At 42.4% G+C, this 22,277-nt stretch overlaps 1 protein-coding gene across 1 annotated transcript; it reads right to left on the reverse strand.

Annotated features, from left to right (window-relative positions):
- Window positions 1-17: 17 nt before the first annotated feature.
- LOC118412289 (histidine decarboxylase-like) lies at window positions 18-14,227 on the reverse strand. Its single transcript, XM_035815064.1, has 14 exons — window positions 14,059-14,227; window positions 13,546-13,659; window positions 12,622-12,673; window positions 12,221-12,291; window positions 11,966-12,100; window positions 11,542-11,685; window positions 11,093-11,159; window positions 10,366-10,528; window positions 6,456-6,526; window positions 6,247-6,266; window positions 5,788-5,886; window positions 5,170-5,271; window positions 2,749-2,913; window positions 18-2,459 (listed from the first exon to the last, which is right to left on the reverse strand). Exons 1-14 carry the CDS (start codon window positions 14,221-14,223, stop codon window positions 1,965-1,967), a joined length of 1,863 nt encoding a protein of 620 aa, XP_035670957.1. The 5' UTR covers window positions 14,224-14,227; the 3' UTR covers window positions 18-1,964.
- Window positions 14,228-22,277: the final 8,050 nt, after the last annotated feature.

The raw sequence follows: 22,277 nt of genomic DNA on the forward strand, positions 1-22,277 counted from the left end.
ATTATTGACTCAAATGTAGTATATCACTTAACTTGAGGTCTACCCACATTTTAGGACAGAAAGAAAAGGTGCTAGAAGGAGTATATACATCTCACATTTATTCATTGACTTGTCCGGATTATTCAATAGATTAATCTTGTATCTCCATACTCAGAGACTAAATACGCACACTTAACACAGTTTACAACAATATGACAACTTACTGTAAAACAAGGTTATCTACTTACAGCCACATACAGTATTCACATGAGCCGGCGTTTGGGTGACTGCCTGCCATGTTCCCTAGAGAAATAATGACTGGGTGAATATGTTGTTAACCTGACTCCGATCCCTCTTATACTAGGGACGATTCACAAATATACCCATTCTAAATAAACTAACATATGTTGTACTGCAGCTAGGTGTCACTGCATTGGTAAGTGCTATCCCAAACGAAATATCACTTTTATGTCATTATTGACCTAAGAAACGTCGGTTCCTGTAAATGCTGTATGTGTTCGTGGATAGAGAATTTTGTTTTACAGTCATTTACCAATCTGATAGACTTATTCGCGGATAACATCTCATTGTTACGTTTACTAGAGGCACGGTCACGGGGCCGGGAGTTTGCTCATAAATGCACCAACCAAACGCATTGTCTACGTCGACATTCAACCTCAATGACTTCGCCGTGACATACTAGTCATTGAAAGATTAGATATTCCACATCTTCTCGCTGAACAAAGTCGGTGTCACTGTCTGAACACAGAGCATTCTAGCAACAAAACATGACACAGCTATTCTGACTAATACATGCTTCTAGTCGGCAAACTTTTCACTGGTCAGGCCCCTAGAAGCTTGAAGGTGCCAACATGGAATAATTATCGTCAGACTGAGAGCTCTCTGTTACCATGGTGCAGGTGGGTGGGTGATGACTGGTTTCTGAAAAGCCTGGGATCCCATTGGACTGATTTACAAAGTGATCAATAATCCTAAGCTCCCATTGGTTAAAGATTCAAACGAGTGAGAGGTGTCTGGACACAAGCTCTCGGGGAGGAGGCCCAATCAACCACTGACAGTGAAAGATCGTGTAACACAGACACGTGACACAACACACGATTGAACTCATACGAGTTTTCTACTAACTTTCTTATTACTTTTGTCTTTCACCTCTCAAATCATCTAATGCTTAATGCTGTTTACTTGTTTAAAAATACCTATAGTTACAATAACTTGGGTATTATCTCATAAAGTTTTCATTTTTATAGATATAGATGCCAGATCCATCACCTGATGCTTTATCTGCACGACATATCCTGATTATTTTCAGTTACACTTTTCACAAATATCATCTGTCTATTAGTTTAATATCTAGTCTTTTTCCTGATATCATCTGTTTAATATCTGTCTAAAGTAAAGTAAGTATATATATATATCATCTCTCTATGGAAGCTTTATGACTATATAGTCCAAATCTTGTATTATATACTTTCATTTTACTTCTAACCTAAACATGACAACAAATAACAGGCAAGCTAGTGCCAAGAAAGCAAGAATAAGATTGCTGCGACCATAAAGGTGATATAGCTTTATAACAACCAATCAGCATGAAGGACATTCAGTAACTAAATTTAGACACAACACAGATTACGATTACGATTGGCAAACGTTGAGAGAGTGTCATGTGGAGACAATATATGTTTAGAACGGGTATAACGTTATTTTTCAATCAATTAAATCTGTTACGTGTAGCTTCATATCACCTGAAACTCTTGCCCGTGCTATGGGCAACCTCTACAACAGCGTCTCTCTGCAACTATCCTCGAAGCCAGACTGTAACCAGGGCCTAGACATGCGAGCTCTTCGGCCCCTGGGTCAACATACCCCGAAGAAAGTTTCCCTAGCCCCCTGAGGATTGTAGATTGCTACATTGTAGCTCGAGGATTTCCTGACTACAGTCTGGCTCCAAGGCTACACGGACAACTCTAGTGGGTCACCAGTCCATCACCGTGATCACTAGCATTTACCAACAGGCTTTTGATAGCCTCGGAGAGGAGGCCGTTCCCCATCACTTTGATCTCACATTCCAGCGATGTCTGAGTTCCCTTGGCTTCGAAGATCGCGCGCCTCTTTGCAGCCGCCACGGCGTCTTCTTTAGAAGACTGCAGTTCTTTGTTGTCTTTACTCATCATGAGGCTGCTCAGTAGAGAAGAGCAGCCGCAGATGTTGGCTAGGTCCTTCTCGACCGGGCGGTCGCCATCTTGAATCCGCTGGTTTTTGACCGGGATTTTAACGATGACCGTGCGGCGTCCGCTCGGGACCCTGACTACGGCGGTGTCGAGGCGCCTGCCCGCCCGCTGTGCTGCCCGGTTCCCGTTACTGTCGTCAGGTGCTGACGAGACTTTCGACACGAACGTTTCTGTGTCCCACTTCGCCATGTCAGGTTCAGCCTCGTTCCCGCTAAGGACATGGGACGCCATCTTGAAACAACAAAATGAAACATAATCATAAGTCACATACAAGATCTGTTTATAGCAGAACATGTTGAAGTGCCCCTATATTTACGTATTCATTATCTTTTGCACATCATACATGTAAGTTGGTTGAGGATTATTGTAAACATCATTCTCTTCCATTGACAGCTTTGTTAATCCTCAGCTGCTTTCTGTAATAGACTTCTAAACATAAGACCATGGAATGATATAACAAACACATACATTTGAAGTGTAGACTTCTTAAATTGCAAACAGCAAAGCAACACCAAAATACCTTCTGTATCAGCTCAAAATCGTACACGATGTCTGCCTCGGCGGTGTTTTGTGACGTCACCGTGAAGCGTATGATGTACTTGCCCTTGAGAGAAGCGGGAACCATGAACAACTTCCCCGTCTTGTTCAGACGATTCAACAACGTCTCAGTCAAGGAGTCAGGACCCTGAAGAAAGATAGTGAAAACGTTGTTATTATGGTTATGTGTTTGTATGAGACGTCACAGCCGCCATATTGGTTGGTTAAACGAGTCAGCTCTCTAAATTCTTATACAATAATTACGTGACGTCTCATGATGTTTCCCTATCCCCGGTGCTGACTGTGTTTCCCTGGTGCTAATTGTGTTTCCCTGTCCCTGGTGCTGACTGTGTTTCCCCGTCCCTGGTACTGACGGTATTTCCCTGTCCCTGGTGCTGCGATTGTTTCCTTGTCCCTGGTGCTGACAGTGATTCACTGCTCCTGTTGCTGACTGTGTTTCCCTGTCCCTGGTGCTGACGGTATTTCCCTGTCCCTGGTGCTAACTGTGTTTCCCTGGTTCTGCGATTGTTTCTTTGTCCCTGGTGCTGACAGTGATTCACTACCCCTGGTGCTGACAGGGATTCGCTACCATGGTGCTGTGTTTCCCTGTCCCTGGTGCTGAGTTTGTTTCCTTGTCCTTGGTGCTGACAGTGATTCACTACCCCTGTTGCTGACGCTATTTCCCTGTCCCTGGTGCTGTGTTTCCCTGGTGCTGAGTTTGTTTCCTTGTCCTTGCCGCTGACAGTGATTCATTACCCCTGTTCCTGACTGCGTTTCCTTGACCCTGACTGCATGGCGTCCTATGTATATTCCCCTGTCCCTAATGCTGCTGTATATTTCAGTTAGTGAACTTGGTCATCAGTCTTTCCCATGACCAAGGCACTGTAAACTTCTGGCCGTCTGGCAAATTAGGCTTAACCCGTTTCCTTTTCCTGAGGACTTCAGTTAACAGTCCTGTAGCCAAAAGGAATTCCACATGGGGGTCTGAGACTTTTGTCATTATTTCATCGGACCAAACATCCTATATTTTCCGCAGGGGATGTCTTGGGGATGTACATGGTGCCAAAGAACTGGCCTCTGTAGGCCCTGGCAACAGTTTGACTCTCAGTTTAGGCTCTGGTAAATCCCACTCTAATTCGACGATGGCAGCAAATCTCACCCTGCAGAACTTTTGGAAGTGAGTGGGTGTTGATTGACAGGCTGACCGGACGTTTTGGTCACTGATAGATGTGGTGTGATACAAATCAAAGATGGCCGCCGGTGAAGTTGAATATGGATGACCTCTAGCCGCGGTATGATTCTCAAAGGTGTAAATGCTTATAATCCTCAGGGTCACACCTTTGGGTTGTTTCGTCACCACCACCTAGGGAGCAAATCCTACTTCACTGTGCAGACGCATCAGTCTCTGTGGCCCTTGCGTCAGGGGAAGTTGCTTTTAAAGGATCTAGTCAACACACTGGCTTTTTGATCAGAATGTGGTGATTACAATGTCTCGTATTATTATTGCCAACAAGTTTGTTGTTTGTTCATACCCGGTAACCCACTTCATGGCATAACACTTTACTTGAATAGGTTTGTACTGAAGGGTACAAGTTAGTAAAATCCGAACAGATTTATTTCCCCGGTGTGGTGGATTATCAAATGTGTAGATGTGACTCCAATCACACGTGGGAGACATTTCATGTTCTATCCGAGAGACTTTCACATGAGTCAGGAGGAAGTTGAAGTACCTAAGAGCAAAACATCGGGACCTGGCAGAGATTCGAATTCGGTACCTTCAGGTCCTGAGTCAAAAACCCTAACCACAAGACCACAGTGCAACCGTTGCGAAGAAACATCATTATGAGTCATATCTTAAAGAAAGGAGACCATCCTTCCACGAAGAACTAAGCTACATGTTTAAAACATTGTGTCCATGATGTCATATGCGGCCAGAAGCAATACATTCACTTGGTCCGATCCTCGGCCCATTGAATTGGAACTTCTCATTATCCTTGACCCCAGTAAGAAATAACTCATAAATGTCAGTGCGCTCGCAGGTTTCATGCAGGAGATATATCATGCTGGCAGAAGAGAGGTGTCCGTGACTATTGAGGGGAATTTAGTCATTCAGATGGGAAATTAGGGCGCTCACAAGAGGAATAATGCTTTTTCGATAGTTCCAAATGGGAATTATTTGCTCTTGTCAACTATCACATTTATTCTTGATACTTTTAGATTCTAGGTACTATGTTTATTAGCGTGAAATAGTCGCCGAAGGGACATCATTTCATTCCGACCAATCACGTGTTCAGAAAGGCAAAACGTCCCGATTCGTTTTTTAAAGATTCACACCAACTGAAAGTTGATGAACTCCTTCTCACTCTATAATGAAGAAGCCTTGTAAGACCTCTGGGGTACTGACCTTAAGACGGAAGACGACCAGGCCAAGGATCCGCTGTGCAGGGATCTCAAACCTCGTGTCCTTCCTAACCATCGTCTCAAACTGCTCCGCCAGCCTGACGCCCTGCAAATGGAATAAACAAGTAACAACTGGTAACGGCGGAGAGGAAGGTTTAATAACACATTTAGAAGTGTCTGTAAATGTGATGTTTACTGTACGTGGATTGTTTATACTTACATCGATGGCTAGACGTTTTGCTTAAGGTTTGCAGAACGATGTTGTGAGTTAAAAATAATAATTTGTTATTTCCACTCACACCATCTTCTACAAGCCTAAAGAAAAACGTCTAACCATCGATGTAAGTATAAACAACCTAAAAAATAGTCTCGTGGTCAGAGTAAAGCAATCTAAGATTTGAAGTCATATATAACATGTACATATAGACTAGATGGTACATGAAAAGTAAATTCATTGTATAAGCCTTTTCTTTGAATTTGTTGAAGGGTTTTCCTTTAACTGGGTAACTTTAGATCTAACAGGTATCAAACTTTGTCAGTGACATGAAAGAGTATTAAATAGGCGACATTTGTAACATCGTGCTTTTTTTCTCTTTGAATGTGAAACTGTACAAATGCGCACCTTCCTGACGTGGTCCCGCAGGCCGCTGATGCCGTATGACCGGATGACGAACCACAGCTTTAGCGCTCGGAAGCGGCGGCTGAGGGGGATCTGCCAGTGCTGTGTGTGCAAAAAATGTTTGTAGTTAGTATGGTCAGCTCACCGGGACGGGGGCCGATACAGAATTTCTTTAAAACCTACACAAATTGTAGATGATCTCCCACGTTACGCCCATGTTAGACTGAATGTAAGTATAGTCTAGACTAATCATACTCGCATGCCTGCAGCTAGTATAGTCAGTTCACCGAGACGGGGGCCGATACCAAATTACAACCCACCTTTCAAACCTACACAAATTCCAGATGATTGTTTTACGGCCATTCAAATAGTTTACATCTCTTTGTCAAATCTAATGATTTACTATAACTCAATCAAGAATCTAATTTCTGAACCATTCGATTGAAACATATGACAACTTACCATGTAGTCAACAGCATGTCCTACAGATAGAAAAAAGAGATGTCTTTGAAAAGTTTTTATAACGGAATCGTAAGGACAAAACTGCTTCTTAAAATTATAGATAAGATAATAGTAGCTTTGCCTTTCGAAAAAATGTGTAAGGTACAAATGAAGTTACCAATCAACCTTAGTCAATAAACATTACGATAACATAAACAAAGTTTTCTAACCTGAGTTTTCGTGTCGCAGATATAACGGGTTGACGATGAAAGCTTGTTGTAGAGCCACATTGTCTTTTACCCTGCAACATTTGAAACATAGTCAAAGTGCTGACATGTCTATGTTGTATCAACGTTTTCTAAGTAACTTTTTGCGCAATCGCGTTTTACACACACACGCGCACATGTCCACATTCTTCTATCTCGGTGTTTCTCGGTTGACTGCATAGTTAATTTTTAGCCACAGTGCTATAGTTAACGTTAATATAGTTACGTTTGTACTTTGGAGCCAAACAAGAAGTGGTGTGTACCATGTATAATGTTTAATTTTGATACAGAGGCTTGAGTGTTTGTTCAACCTCGTATCTTTTGAAGACAGTTCAACATTTTGGTGCATTTGTGGCGCTCATATTCCACCTTATTTCTTCGTAGAATATCATATATTCGTGGAAACTATGTTGCTGATTAGTCTCTTGTTGCTCCTGCCTCTACAACTAGTCGGAGTGATTGGACTTTCCACGAAAGATGGTGGTACTATCGTCCAGACGCAGTACGGGCCCGTACGGGGTATATCAGCGGAAGAATGTGACATCTTCCTCGGTCTACCCTTTGCAGAACCACCTGTAGGAGATCTACGGTGGCAGCCACCGAGGCCGTTCAGCACACCGTGGGCTCCTGGTGTACGGGACGGCACAGTACCCGGCCCGGCCTGCCCGCAACATGGGTGCCAACCTGGGGGGCGCGACCCCCAACACTTATGCCCACGGGACGGAAGACAAAGTGAGAACTGTTTATATCTCAACATCTTCGTACCGCACACCTCACATCACTCCGAAAAGCTTCCCGTCTTGTTCTTCATGCACGGTGGGAATTATCGCTCGGGTTCAGGTTCGGCCTTGGGTTATGACGGACGATTTCTCGCAGAGAAGACTAACACCGTGGTGGTCACTATCAACTACCGGCTGGGAACTCTAGGCTTTCTGGTAGCAGGGGAAGGTACGGATGCTGCAACTGGGAACTATGGCATACTGGACCAGATAGAAGCCTTGGAATGGATCCAAGCTAACATCTGGAACTTTAGGGGGGATAAAGACCGTGTGACACTCGTTGGACAAAATGCCGGAGCAGATTCTATAGGGATCCACCTTACATCGAAACACTCTGCTGACTTGTTTGACAAGGCCGTTATGTTAAGCTTACCCTTCACTGTTCCCCACAAATCTAAGGTCGAAGCGCTACTGATCGGAGACTACCTCGCGGATCAGTTGAACTGCTCTCATGGTGACATGAAGTGTCTTCGTTCCAAGAGTGTAGAATCCCTCGTTGCTGCGCAGAACAAGGCAGAGAGTTACGTTACAAACCCACTCAAACCTTTTGAGCTATTCCAGAATTGGTCACCATCTATGGACGGTGACATCTTGACTGATGAAATAGTGGACAGCTTTTCGAATGGTCTCTTCCAACGAAAACCTTTCATCATAGGTACTACAAGAGAAGAAGCTGTTCTGTTTACTTATCAAGACTTCAAGAAGACTATGTTAAGACTCGACTTTCAGGAAGTTATCTTGGCTTTCATGCGTGAGAAGGCGTTGGCGGTGTACAAGGAGTACAAGCCTCCGCCAGCTCCGGACTATAGGCCATACCTCGCAGTGCTGCTTACAGACTTAGTCTTTACCTGCCCGACTCGTCATGTTGTCCGTAGCGCTGTGACCGCTGGTGACACAAACGTCTGGCTTTACGTTTTTGATCACGTTTGGTCTCTAAAACACGCGTGGGACATCGACCCTCACTGTAACGGACATGTGTGTCATGGGGAGGACCTAGTATTTCTCTTTCAGTCCGCACCGCTCTTAAACTTTACTTTTACTTTTGAGGAACAGAACATGGCGGATAATATAGCGTTTCACTACGGGAATTTCGCACACACTGGAGACCCAAACACACCTGGAATACACACACGTTTCACAGGCGCAAGGAAATCAGGACATTTGTACTGGCCAAGGTATAACCGGGAAGGGAACTACACTTCTTTAAACATCACTACACCACAGAACGGGCTGATACAGGACTATCGGAAGGAGAAATGTGACTTTTGGGACAAAATGAAAAAGTACACAGGACAGACATGACATCAGAAGGAACGAGAGCTAGCATAACACATGCTACTATTAGACGAGCAACGATTGATATAATAGGTTGTACCACACTACTTTCAAGATGAGGGTGCCGGTTTATAATTCTGCAGTACCTGAAAATACTGGTTCGGTGCCCTAAAATCGCCATGTTTCAAATTCAACAACTACCAACATGGCTAAATTCGAATTAGTCCAACAAAATGATATTGAACACACAAACAGAAACGGTATCTCCGTCGAAGGGGAATCTTCTACCCGGAGGTAACAAATTGCTGAGCTGAATATGATTGTTGCTAGCTAGTTTGCTACCAATGGTGTTCTTTCTTTTCTAGCTGTAAATACTACTGTTACGTACGTGTCGTCATCTATAGGGTTAGCGTTTCAAGGCTTAATGCCTAGTGGCAGTTTCATTTCACCTAAAAGCTCCCTTAATCATAGCTCCTATGGGGGATCAGGGGCGCCTAATGAGTTTAGCATTTGGTCCATGTGATTAATCTGATGAACATGATAATTGTAAATACCACATCATCCCGTCCTTTGAAGTAGAACAAGGTCTGCTACATTAGTGAGATTACATCGACATTTATCTTTCAGCTAGATGGATGGGATAATAGTCACAGTGCGATTGACTGGTCTCATGTGATGTGGTGTCAAGTGGCCAGATAATAAAGACGTTAGGTGACAGCAAGCGTCAAAGAACATATGGATCAGAAACTTGTGTCTGTATGTGTGTTTTTGTTTTTATTGTTGGATATTGTACATCATAAAGACAGCCACTATCCAGTCATGTTCACTTGTGTGTTTATAGTGTTCAGTACCAAGAACAGACACGTCTACCTGTGTGTAGATGGTGTTCAGCACCAAGGACAGGTATGCCTACCTATGGTGTGTGTATATGGTTTTAAGAACCAAAGACAGGCATTTACTTCTGTGTGGATAGTGTTCAGCACCAAGGACACTCATATTTACCTGTGTGTGGATAGTGTTCAGAAGTAAGGATATTACATTTTCAACTTTGAGTGAATAGATAGTTTTCAGCGCTAAAAACACACACACTTTCAACTGTGTGTGGATGGAATTCATCACCAAGGACAGGCATATTCACCTGTACGTATAATGTTAGTATCAGTGACAGATAGAAGGGAACATAGGATCCCCGCCATAACGTTACTAGGATGATACATCAGGCTAGTGGGAGGAGGTTCCTGTGAGCTTTCTATGTTTCTTCAGGTTATCACTAACGCATAGGTCCAAATGTGAAAGCCTGGCGTGCTGATGTGTATATGGTGACATTAGGTCTCGAAGTACCCAGAACCACGTAATACACACATAAACCACTTCGTTTGATGGCTGTATGGTGATGCATGATAAATGTCGACAAACATATTTTCAGATTGGGAATTAGCTTCCTTAACTGTCGTTGAACCTTCCAACTATATAGAGTATTATTGTTATAGTTAACAATTACTACTTCAAAGGCTCCTGTCTGTACTTTGCATGTAATTATGTTGTAAATTTTCAAGATCGATGAAAATGTGCCTGTCTTGAATCTAAACTAACAGGTGTAAAATCGGAGAGAAACCTTCCATAAGTTATGTCTAATACTGGAAAGCTTCACGTTCATGAATAGGCAAATGCACCAACAGGTTTTACTTTTCTCAACTTTTCACACACACAAACACACACACGTACACATGCACACACACACACACACACACACACACACACACACACACACACACACACACACACACAGCGGAACAGTGGAAAGTTATGTTATTTCTTACCACATGGCGGTACAGTCGAAGTGAACCATCATCCACTTGCTGGGGTTGAAGGCGAAGGAGTGCGCCAGCTCGATCCCCTTCATCAGATAGCGGTACTCGGGACAGATGAACGCCGTCCCCGCGTAGGCAGCGTCAATGTGCAGCCAGATGTTCTCACTGTCACCTGAAAGATAATCATTCTTAGTGTCTTCATCTCTATTTCTTTGTCTGCTACTGCATACTCAATTTATGATAATAATTTAACACTTCTTGGTGGGTGTCATTGTGCAGATGTTGGCACGTTGACTCACCAAATCCTCAGTGTGATTTTTGGCACACAACTAGACAAATTACCCAATAAAGGCTCCATAGGCTCAATCGTAAATGAAAGTCGTGAAAAGTGTGCCCTTTCCCAGGGACACAACGACGGGGCATGGTGGGATTGAACTCGGGACCTCTTGATTCCGAGCCCAACGCGCTACCAGTTACGCCATACAAATGCATACCCAGCTTGGACCAGTGTAGCTTGCTGTTGGAGCCTCCTAGTGCTTGTCCTTTATACTGCAGCAGAATTTCATGTTTTTCTACACTCCTTTAAGGAACTGCTATGTTCGCATTACGACTTTGCTGATGGAGTCAGACATGTAGTAAAATACATTCTGTTGGTACAGGTAACGTTTTACAATGCACTACTCTGATGACATTGTACGAAATGCCTTTAGAATGCATTGTGAAAATCTGTACTCACATATGGGACCGATCTCTTCCAGACTGTCAAAGGTACACGCTCCTGTGGAGCCCAGTGTCGCACACACCTAAAAATCCATAGACCACCATTGTTAGTATCAATATGTGGTATGCAGTATGCATAGAAGTCCGGGCTAAACTAGCTTTAATACTATGAACGTATTTTGATAGCATGTTATGTCATTGTTAAGTTGCATTTCTGCCGATTTACACTTAAACTTTTAACACACACACACGCACACACACACACGTGCACACACACACACACACACACACACACACACACACAGACATACACAAAACGCATTCATACGTACAGAGAGTAAGAAAAAGAGACACCGAGTCAGAAAGAGAGATAGATAGAGGCGGAGGGATACAGAACGACATGGGTGCAAAGGTATGTAGTTGAAGACCCTTGAGAATTAACAGATGCAATTCAAAGATCCTTACAAAGAAGGGGATGAGTCCCTCCTGTCTGTCCTGATCTATAGCCTTCTGCAGGTCAGCACCTCTCATCCGGCCCTTCTCGTCCGTGTCCAGCTGACGCAGCTTGACCAGAGCAACCACACAGTTCTTCTGGACTTGGGAATGGGCCTGAAACAAGGACAATGATAGTGCATGTCCACATGTGCAGGGATTGCTTGTCAGGATGTCTGTTTTTGTTTAAACAGCTAAAGGTGACTTATCATGATGAATGCCATTAAATCTTGAAACGATTTGATCTTTGATGGTCTCCTAGCAGTTATTGGGTGTGTGTTTTTAAATATGAATTCTTTTGAAGTAGGTGTGCTACGGACGATCATAGATGGCTTTACAGATGCAGATACATAACCCAGTTTACATATTATCCACGAAGGAATACACGGCTCCTTACTTGGTCAGAACAGTACGCCACCAGTCGGCCCGTGATGTCACTTTCCTCTGCATCCGGGACCTGTTCTTTGAGCTTGCGCACTGCTTCTGCACGAGCCGCCAGCATGGACACCAGCGTGCTTTCACTTACGGTCCCCTAACAAACAAACAAATACTAGAAGATAAACAATTTGTTTTTATGTTGAATACGGAAGAAAACCTGATGAATAGAGTTAAGTTCATGTGCTTTATTTTGCAGACTTTTACGGACATTTACCTGAATAACTCCTCCGCCTTTTCCATCCGACAGGGAGTAAAGGAACTGTGGTGGGAGACCGATCATCTTGCCTAAGGGAATAAATAGTACCTTACGTTCAAATGTATATGTGCTATCAGGTATGTAAGTATGGCTATTTCTTAGCTATTTGATCTTGAAAGCTGTTCACAACGACTGCTTGAACGCAAGGTAGTATCGTTGTTCATACCAACGACCAGAATTATGGACTATGTTTAATATATATAGTTGTTACGAAAAGAAAACGGTTATAAACATGTAGATTTTATGTAGGATTAAAAGGGAGTGACAATGCTTGGTTTCGGCGTCCAGCTACCAATTTCACACGATGTAGAAGAACATCACATGATCACAGGAGCAAATATTGAGAACATTGCACGCACCCAACCAGTCCATGACTATCATCTCCAGCTCCGTACAGGCAGGGCTGGAGGCCTGGATGTTGGAAATACAATCGTGAAGTCTTTTAAAAAAACTTGAAGTCTCCCCTCCCCCCTCCTATATGGTGCACAGGGCGGAACCCATCTGCGTGTCTATATCCCTTGGGCCACAACGTTGTGCAAGCACTGATAATACGATAACTGCGGACAAGCTAAGTATCAATAAAAGTCGCGTCTGCCACACGTTTGACTTAACACATGACCCTAAGTATCTACATCCGTGCACTTTTCAATTCGTTGCTGACGTCACATATCGTAAGATCTCACTTGTCCAAAGCGTGTATTCACTCACAATCTTAAACTTGAAGAAAGCTGTAGTATGCATTTTCAAGTCAGCCGAAACTGTGGGTATATTTTTGTGTGTGTCAGAACAAAGTTTAAGCCCCTAAATCTCTCCAAAAGGAAGAGATTTAATGTGCCTCTGAATCAGAGTAGAACTGTATGATAAACGTTGAACCATAACTTGCTTTTTTGTATCTTTAGATGTTTGGAAGAAAGATGGTCAACGTTCGCTCAACGTAGACATTTCTATAGAATATGTTTGCGTAAAGACGCCAAGTATACAAGTCTATGAGACATGATGACACTATCTTTCTATACAGCGTCGTTTGGGACATACTGTCCTGAATATATCCATATAAACATCAGCTAGATTCTACGCAGAGCGTTTCAGGGCTTTTCAAATCCATGTCACATATCTTCAAAAGCGTGAATCGTATCTAGTGAATTCATTGTGGCCATGAAAAATGCATGGATGAATATAAACCGTGGATGCCCAAAGGTGTTTGTGACATGGCCGTACATGAAAAGATTCCCCATGTTGCGTTCATCCGCAGATTGAATAGCTGAGGGACACTGTTAACTCACCCAGGTGAAGCCGATACAACCTATTGCATCAGCCAGCATGTCTCCCAGCAGAGACGGTCCGCTGTTCAGGGCAGGGTAGTAGGCATGCATGTGTGGGCTCTGCCAATGCACAACCTAATGCAAACAGTACAACCTCTAGGTAGTGTTATTATAATACTTATTTATAGTAAATGAGGCAAGGACTATAGATGTGTTTTTATCCCTCAGGGAATGACCTGGCATAAACATACAAACATTGTTCGCGGTACTGAACTATGTGTAAGCCCAAACTGTGACAGTATATTTAGTAGATCACGCATATCAATGTTAGTACTTTTACTTTTAGGCACATATGTATGTACTTTTTTGATAGCTATTCTATTTAAACTTAGCAATCATTTTGCTATCAATCAATTTGTCATGTTGGTAAAAGGTATATTGAATTTATCGTATAGATCCAACAATGAGATTATTGAGTTCAAATGTTTCTGAGCACCACAAATTCAAAATGTTTGAAAAAAAAACGTTACAAACTCCAGGCATGATGACCCTCTCTACGTCATCAAAGATGTCTTCCCATGATTCCCCGTCCATGGGGGCGCTGTCCGGGACCAGGCTGCGCATGTACCCCGGCTGTACATCCGGGTACACTCTGCGGGTGTGAACAGTCTGCAAGTAGTCCGCGATGTAGTCCACCATCTCTTTGGCTGACGTATCAGGAAAAGATGATAAAAAGATAAGTAAATAAGTTAGAAAGTTATGATGCAGCGCAGGTCGCTAGAGGATCCAAATCTATACCATCTACTCGAAAAGGTTAACGTTCATTAAAAATTATGACCATATTTAAAACAGAAAATATGAAACTCGCAATTCCACAGCAATACCAAAGAAAATCATCAGGAGGCCTATGGTTGATATAGTGTTTTTGTACTAGACCTGCCACTGGTAACTTCACACTGGCCCTGTCCCTGGTGCTGAACTCATATCCACACTTATTATCCTCCTACAGACGTCACACTGGTCCTGTCCCTGGTGCTGAACTCATATTCACACTGATTATCCTCCTACTGACTTCACAATGGTCCTGTCCCTGGTGCTGAACTCATGTTCACACTGATTATCCTCCTACTGACTTCACAATGGTCCTGTCCCTGGTGCTGAACTCATGTTCACACTGATTATCCTCCTACTGACTTCACACTGGCCCTGTCCCTGGTGCTGAACTCATATTCACACTGATTACCCTCTTACTGACTTCACAATGGTCCTGTCCCTGGTGCTGAACTCATATTCACACTGATTATCCTCCTACTGACTTCACACTGGTCCTGTCCCTGGTGCTGAACTCATATTCACACTGATTACCCTCTTACTGACTTCACAATGGTCCTGTCCCTGGTGCTGAACTCATATTCACACTGATTACCCTCTTACTGACTTCACAATGGTCCTGTCCCTGGTGCTGAACTCATATTCACACTGATCATCCTCCTACAGCCTTTACACTGACCCTGCCCTTGGTACTGAACGTATACCCCCACTGATTACCCTCCTATCCTACTGACTTCACACTGGTCCTGTCCATGGTCCTGAACTTACATTCCCACTGATTATTCTCCTTCTAACTTCACACCGGCTCTGTCCTAAATCCTAAATCCTGCGAGATATTTAAATATGATATCAATTAGCAGGGATATCTGATATTAGTTGTCTGTTATTCATTACCTTAATCAAGAAGAATAAGGGGGATTGTGTAAGACAACAGATTAAACGATATAGTCGATTTTACATTTATCCAGCAAAAGGCTCGGCCGCATTTCAACAGTGAGGAGGGCGCCTGCCAATCCTCTCATGCTGCACAGAACTTAATGGTTCAACAGACCTTAAAACATCGGTAAAGTCTTCGTTTTTCACGAAAGTATGCTTTACGCATGTTTTACGAATACTTTAAGTCTGCGCAAATATCCCCTTATGTATGCTATCCAGGCCGTCATTTGTTCAGGATGAACACACCATTTAGATTACTTGTTATGGAGTAGCCAAGAACCTTTTGGTCATGGCTTGGCAAAGCTACAGGTAGCAAAATGATTGTCAGGAACTATAAACGGAATTTCTGATGTAGAGCATAAAGAATCGCTCAAGTGTAAAAGCAACATAAGTCTCCCACGCCAAACATTATTGTAACCTACGCCACTGTCATGTGTGGACCTTCGTAGAAGGCTGCCCCCTTGTGACCACAGAACATCTCACACAGATAGAAAGCTGTTCGGCTGTCTCCGTGATAAATGACTTTCTAAGATCATAATCAGGACGATATGTCACAGAGCAGGCTCTCATTATCAAACCCGGCAGTCTGATTTAGCTCACTTGCAGGTATAGCCTGGCACATAATTACCACATAAATCAGCGGGAAATGTCAATACTACAACGATAACGGCGGCCGTAAGGTAACCTATAAATTACGGGACTCCACTTCAAGAGGAACGACCTTATCGGATGGCCTGGTTTTGCCCGAAACGCCAACTTTCCTTTGAAAGTGTCGGAGGAGAGTGGGTGAAGATGTGAGTGCATTAACACTGGGCCAAATCAGAGGAACATTGATGAAAGGGCAGCGGCCCAAGGAACTGGGTCATCGACTTTAGCCATCACATCTTGCGGCGTGTATCATTTTGAGAAAAGTAGCTGGCAGTGCTCTCTTCTAGAGCGACAGAGATCTGAAAGAGTTGATTTAGAGGCTCCGTTCGATCGGAGGATGCTTAGGAAGTGACTTTTCGTGTTGCATTGAATTCTTCTCTTTACTTCCAGAAAACTACACGTATGATGTTGAACACATCTATGTCTGTAATACATCTTGCTCAGTGAAACTGACGAAAGATAGTGGATGCTGTCTGAAATGTCTGACCGTTTCCAAAACCATTCCAGTTTCTTTGTAACTTCCATTTGATTTCTAAAGTTGGAAATTGGGAACGCTGTTGGTAACGCATACAGGCTAATGGTTAGCTTCAGCAAAACCTCTCAAAACGTTTGACACTCCTCTATCCCTTAGTCCCACTATTTGACCGTTGGGACCACGCAGACATGTTTTCTCTCCCTCTTGGTCTTACGCTCTTGATATTTCACTTATAATGTCCCGATTGTCCATTCTCTGATGTCATCCTCCTATCTTCTGCTAACACATCCTTCTTATCTACTGGACATAAAAGATATCTAAGGCTTTTTGCTGCACCAGACACTACATAAAAGACCTGTGGCGCCTGCTACGTTATTACAAATGTACGGGTAGATACTTGGTCGTGCCCGCGTAGAGCGACCTGATCCTGTAGTTCTGACATATTTTCCCCATTGCTTTAAACTTGTCACCAAATGTGTGTCCCTAAACGGTCTAGTATTACGTATGAGACGTTAGGCGAACTTTGAAAAGGTTAAATGCTGCGGAAAGTGTTCCGGTGAGATCGCTTTGTCTCCCGTTAACAGACAATATGGGAGGCCTTGATTGACCAATAAACTCCTGCGCCTCGCACTGCAGTACCCCCGAGATGTAACTATCGATGTAGTATGATTATGATTAAATCATCCAAGAAGACGGGGTGTCCCTGTGGCTCAACTGGTAGCAGCCTCGCAGTATGGTTTCAATTATATTTGGTAAGGCTAACGTCACATTTCCAAACCGGGGCCCGGCCTAGATGTTTGTGGAAATGAAGGATACAAATGTATGCGTACAAATGTACACAAGTAATGTCCACGGCTATCTCGTTACGTCTTGTGTAGTTTGGTGTCTTTTATATCATAATTGTCGTTCCCGAAAGCTGCCCGGCCGGGCCCCGGTTTGGAAATGTGACATAGGCCTAACTGGTTCACTCCTGGGAGGGGCTTCTTCGGTTGGGCCTGCAACCGTCTTTCACAGGCCGAGGGGACGTGAAATGGTGGTCCAATGTTAGAAAGGTGCACATTAAAGGGCTACAATGTAGGAATGCCTCTCTGTAAAGAAATATACCCTGCTTCTGAAACAACAAGGAAACTTGCTGCATGCCTTATGTGACATACAAGGTGAACATCATCAAGAACATTTACGAAGAATAGCGGCTACATTTCCAAAAAAAAGTAGTAATCGTTTTCATGTATTTTTGTTCATCGAAAGATGTGTTCGTATATATAATGAGATGGTAACGGCATCGTCAATGTGTGGATGTAATTATAAAATTATCTTCCTCTTAATCCCTTGGCGACATGATTTTCAATTCAGATTAGCATGATTTAATCGTTCTTCTACAGTAGGTCCTTAATTAACGAAGAAGCTTTACTTTATTGATTATCAAAGTGTCTTACTTAACGTCAATATTATTCCCGAGTTGCGAATCGAAAGGCGTCTAATTACTAGGGTCTGTCGCCTGTAATTACTAATTCATTTCTGTTCACACTCAGTGGCATAAGCACCGCTTTTCAGGGAGGCCTTGGGTATACACAATACAATATATACATAACCATCATTAAATGAAAATTCACCTAATAGTTCTTATACATGCCTTAAATCGTAAATCAGAAGTCAGAAGTCAGTATTGAAGACGTTTTTAGACGTTTCTTGAAAGATCGGTCAGTCCTGGCCACTCTTACCGTAGCTGACAACTCATTCCAATTAAATGCACCCCTATACGCAAATTGTCTACGGCCGGAATCAAGCCTGACTTCAGCAAGTCGTAATGATATATCTGAATTGTGCCTTGTTGCGTAGAAGTGAGATGTTCTAGCAAATATACCTAACGTTAAGTATCCTGGTAACTGTTGAAGGATTAGCTTGAAGACAGTATGCAGACAGATGTTCATTATCTACATGTGTGTACGTGACAGACCGAGGACAGCCCATGCTGCACGGTTCTGGAGTTTCTGAAGATTGTCCGAGAGAGATTTCGCGCAGTTGTCCCATAAGATATCACAACACTCAATTTTCGGAAGCAAGTGTCTTAGCATGAAAAATGGGTACCAAACGTCTTAACATCCCAAGCCTAGAGGATACCGCATTGCATAGTTTGTTGATGCGAATACCTCGTGTCACACAGGGATCAAACCAAGCACCTAAATGCGTAGGTGAACGAATAGTCGCTGAGTCATGAAGAGCACACGCCATAGTCCGCAACATTCTTAGGGCTAGCTGTTATAATGACGTCAACGGAGGTGAAAGAGTTCTCAGTTATACGTGTTGGCTTGTATATAAGTTGTTAGGCTTGAAATAGGTTACAGCGATAGTCCATTTTCTTACTGGAACTTTTAGAGATATAGTGTTACGATTCAGATCTTCAAGTATAAAAATCTCATCTGATAGCCCTGTAGCGCTGGTCATGGCTGGTTCAAGGACATCAAAGTATTGCATAGTTGAGATCAATGGGTGGTATATTGTGCCAATAACAACAGGTTTTCCTATTGGATATTTTATCTCCACCCTGACGTCAAAATCAGTCAACGCAGGAATCGATTTGTGCTGACAGTTTCTACCCTGTAAAGTGTGTAGTTAGATATGTATAGTTCGCTGTTATTACGACTCTGGATAGACCATTTACTTAGTCTTCTAGCTACCGCGATAGATATCATATCAAAGTGTCATTTTGCTTCATTGCTATTGTTCTTAACCTTCATGCAGCAGTTGGTTCTGAATCTTTCCAATACTCCGCGGTTTTTCAGCTCAAATGACATATGCATTACGTCAGACTATTAAGTTCAGCTTTGCCACACTTGTGGAATGATAGACATAACATGTGACTATCACATTTGCCAGATGTCAGCTTGGAGACCAAACTGCAAGGTTTGATCCACTAACATCTGGAAGGACTCCTGCACTTTTCAATTAACTGCTGAATATTGTTTAACATGCTTAAAGGTGGTATCTCACTGCACCTGGGGCACTAGTAAGGCACTGCGGGGTTCGTAGATGACAAAACGAATTTTAGAGATAAAGAAAGAATGTTCTTACGTTTTGTGTACTAGTATTTTGTTGTCTTCTAAGTCATACTTTTACATATTTTGCAATATCTAAATTATTAAAACAAATCGGCAAAAATAACACAGTGCCGCAGTGAACAAACCCCGCAGTGCCGCACCGGTGCCCCAAGTGCAGTGAGATACCACCTTAAGGCGTGGCTCTCCTCGAACACGGGGATTGCGGTTTTACGTCCCATCCCAGGGGAAAGCCCTAACCGAAGCTAAGTACCTTTTTTTTCATATGACGAGATAGATGTGAAGTGCTTTACCCAAGGGCACAACACTTTTGACTACAAGGGAATTTAACCCAAGATCCTCTAGATTCTAAGTAGAAAACCCTTACCATAAAACTAGCTCACTGTTAGTGTGTTCATATTCACAATGCTACAAGTTGTTCGAGGAAAGCCATACCGCAGTAGAGCATGTGCCGTGCATGACTGTACCGGCCTGTTTGCTAGAGATAAGCGGTCAAAGGCAGGAGGAACGCCGAGAGATTGACCCTCTTCTGACTGATGTGGAAAAACCTACCGGTAAAAAAGTATTCCGACAACTGAAATAGACTGCCCTTTCATAAAGGCGAGTCAAAATGCAATTATTGAATACAAAACTTAATCATGCGTGTCATAAATTGGATTCTTATTAGGAAAGATACTTCAGACTATGTTGTCTGTCATATGTACATGAAGAAAACGATAGAGAGAGGTCCCATGTGACAACGTAGAATTGAGATAAAACGTTACAAAGACTAAAAATGAAGATGTGTAAGTCTAGTAAAGTGAAATAAAACTTATGAATTGCGAGATAGTACAATCGTGGGTTGTTTGACTAATTGGAATGTACATGTGGGTTTTGAGAAAGTAAAAGAAGCATAGTTTTTGCGGGGAAGAAAAAAATAATGGTGAGTGTTACATGAAGAAAAATGGTCATGTGTCTTGTGAGGAAACAGAAATATGGATAATTAATGTGATTACGTAAATGCGTGGGCTGGGAGAATGCATTTACGTCGAATCTTTTATGAAGTTGAATTGAATCGGCAAAAGTTAATTGAACTGAAATCAACGCATCGGTTACGAGGAAAAAGATAAAGCTGTGTTTCTTGAGCGTTAAGACAAGTTGGTTCAGAGAAAGTTGAAAATGCAAGAATTAATGGACGTGATCGACGTTTGGTGTAATATACTAAAATAAATCTGAAACAGAATAAACACATGTGTGTTCTGAAAATCAATAGATGGTAGCTGTGGTTGATCGATTATGGCGTCTTCAATGTCTTTCTATATTTGCAACATTAACAACAACAATGGACCTATCCTACCTTACGTGTTGTTTTATACAACATGAGACCTAGCAAGTTTCAGTACCAAGGACAGGTACGTATGATGTGTTCAACATAGTTTGGTCAGGACGCTGTTCTATTGATTTTAGGCAATTACATGAAGATGAAGTCGATATATAGCATACTGATGTGACACGACATGATTCACTTCATAAAAAAAACGCTGACTCTTCTAATCCTTTGAAAATTGCATTTACGAACAGATAGAAGCTGTGAAAGGTTGATGAATTGAAAGAAATAAGCTCACTTTATGCTTACTTGGAAACAAAATCGATGTGTTTTTCCGTAACATGAACAACAAAAGTAGCCAGATAAAAGAAACCCACGCACGAAGTAGCGCGAATCAAAGACTGAATCGATGTCACGCTTTGGGACAAGCTTTATTTGATGTAGTTATGAAACCAGAATGTGGGAGTACATGTGCCTTCAAAGTCATATGTACGCTTGCGTATTGTCTTGTTGAAACATGACAAATGTGCCAGCAGTACATTTATTATGATGCATGTGTCTCTAGCGACTTATCCGTAAATACTAACAAAGTTAGCAGGAGGATCCGCCACAACCAATCACACATGACTGAAACAGAAAACCTCTATAACAGCCATCTCTCAATCAACACGCGAAACAACACACTTTTGCAACACTACTACAGAATGTATCATTGTATGGTTGTGTTCATGTATTTAATGATTATATCCCGGGTAGAATTTGCAGGTCTTTGGTCGGAGATGATAACGTTATATGCAACGGGCGAAATTCTGATGCAACCACAACCAAACATACACAAGAAACGGTAGTGAATTAATTCTGTCGCAACTACAAGACAACAACTCTTGTACAATGCCTGATAGCACGTATAATGCAGCTGAAGTACCATGTTGGTCAAGGGGTAGGATGTGTCAGGTTATTGTTGATAATTGATTTTACCACTGATAGATACAAACAATTCCATTGCCAGGCTCATCGCCAAGAGTCCCGCGTACGCACGGTACGTTCTGGGACAATGCTGATTTTTACTAGCCTTACCAGTCTCATTCTCTTACTAAAACAAATAGTAACATATTTCAGATGTAGGGAGTGATTTGCTAAAGAGATATAGCCAGCCGACCATACAGTTATGCAGTTGCAAGCAATGTCTAACTCAGTCGATTAACGTCTTTGAAAATTATTCAACCCATTTGACGAAATTCTATCACTTCTTTCAGCTAGGAGAAAACGTTTGGTAGAGTCTATTTTTCTCCGGGGCTACTACAGTTTATTTGAAGCCATAGCTACGACCTTTCTGTCAACAAAAAGCTGTCACTTTCTTGTCGATGTTATTTTGGTTATTCTAAGCCGACATTCCAAATGAGATACGGTTTCGAGCAGCAACAAAAAACACGGATGTCTGATTCCCTAGGGGCATATCTTTTATTGTAACATGCTGTAACCTATAGTAACGCACACGTAT

This window comes from Branchiostoma floridae, chromosome 3 (genome assembly GCF_000003815.2).
Source record: "Branchiostoma floridae strain S238N-H82 chromosome 3, Bfl_VNyyK, whole genome shotgun sequence".
Classification (NCBI taxonomy): domain Eukaryota; kingdom Metazoa; phylum Chordata; class Leptocardii; order Amphioxiformes; family Branchiostomatidae; genus Branchiostoma; species Branchiostoma floridae.

Coding starts and splice junctions, on each gene's coding strand:
- LOC118412289 (XM_035815064.1), bottom strand. CDS start 14,223: ATGGTGGACTACATCGCGGACTACTTGCAGACTGTTCACACCCGCAGA. Junction 12,292..12,621: donor GATAGTCATGGACTGGTTGG/GTGCGTGCAATG, acceptor TTATTCCCTTAG/GCAAGATGATCGGTCTCCCA. Junction 10,529..11,092: donor GGAAGAGATCGGTCCCATAT/GTGAGTACAGAT, acceptor ATTATCTTTCAG/GTGACAGTGAGAACATCTGG.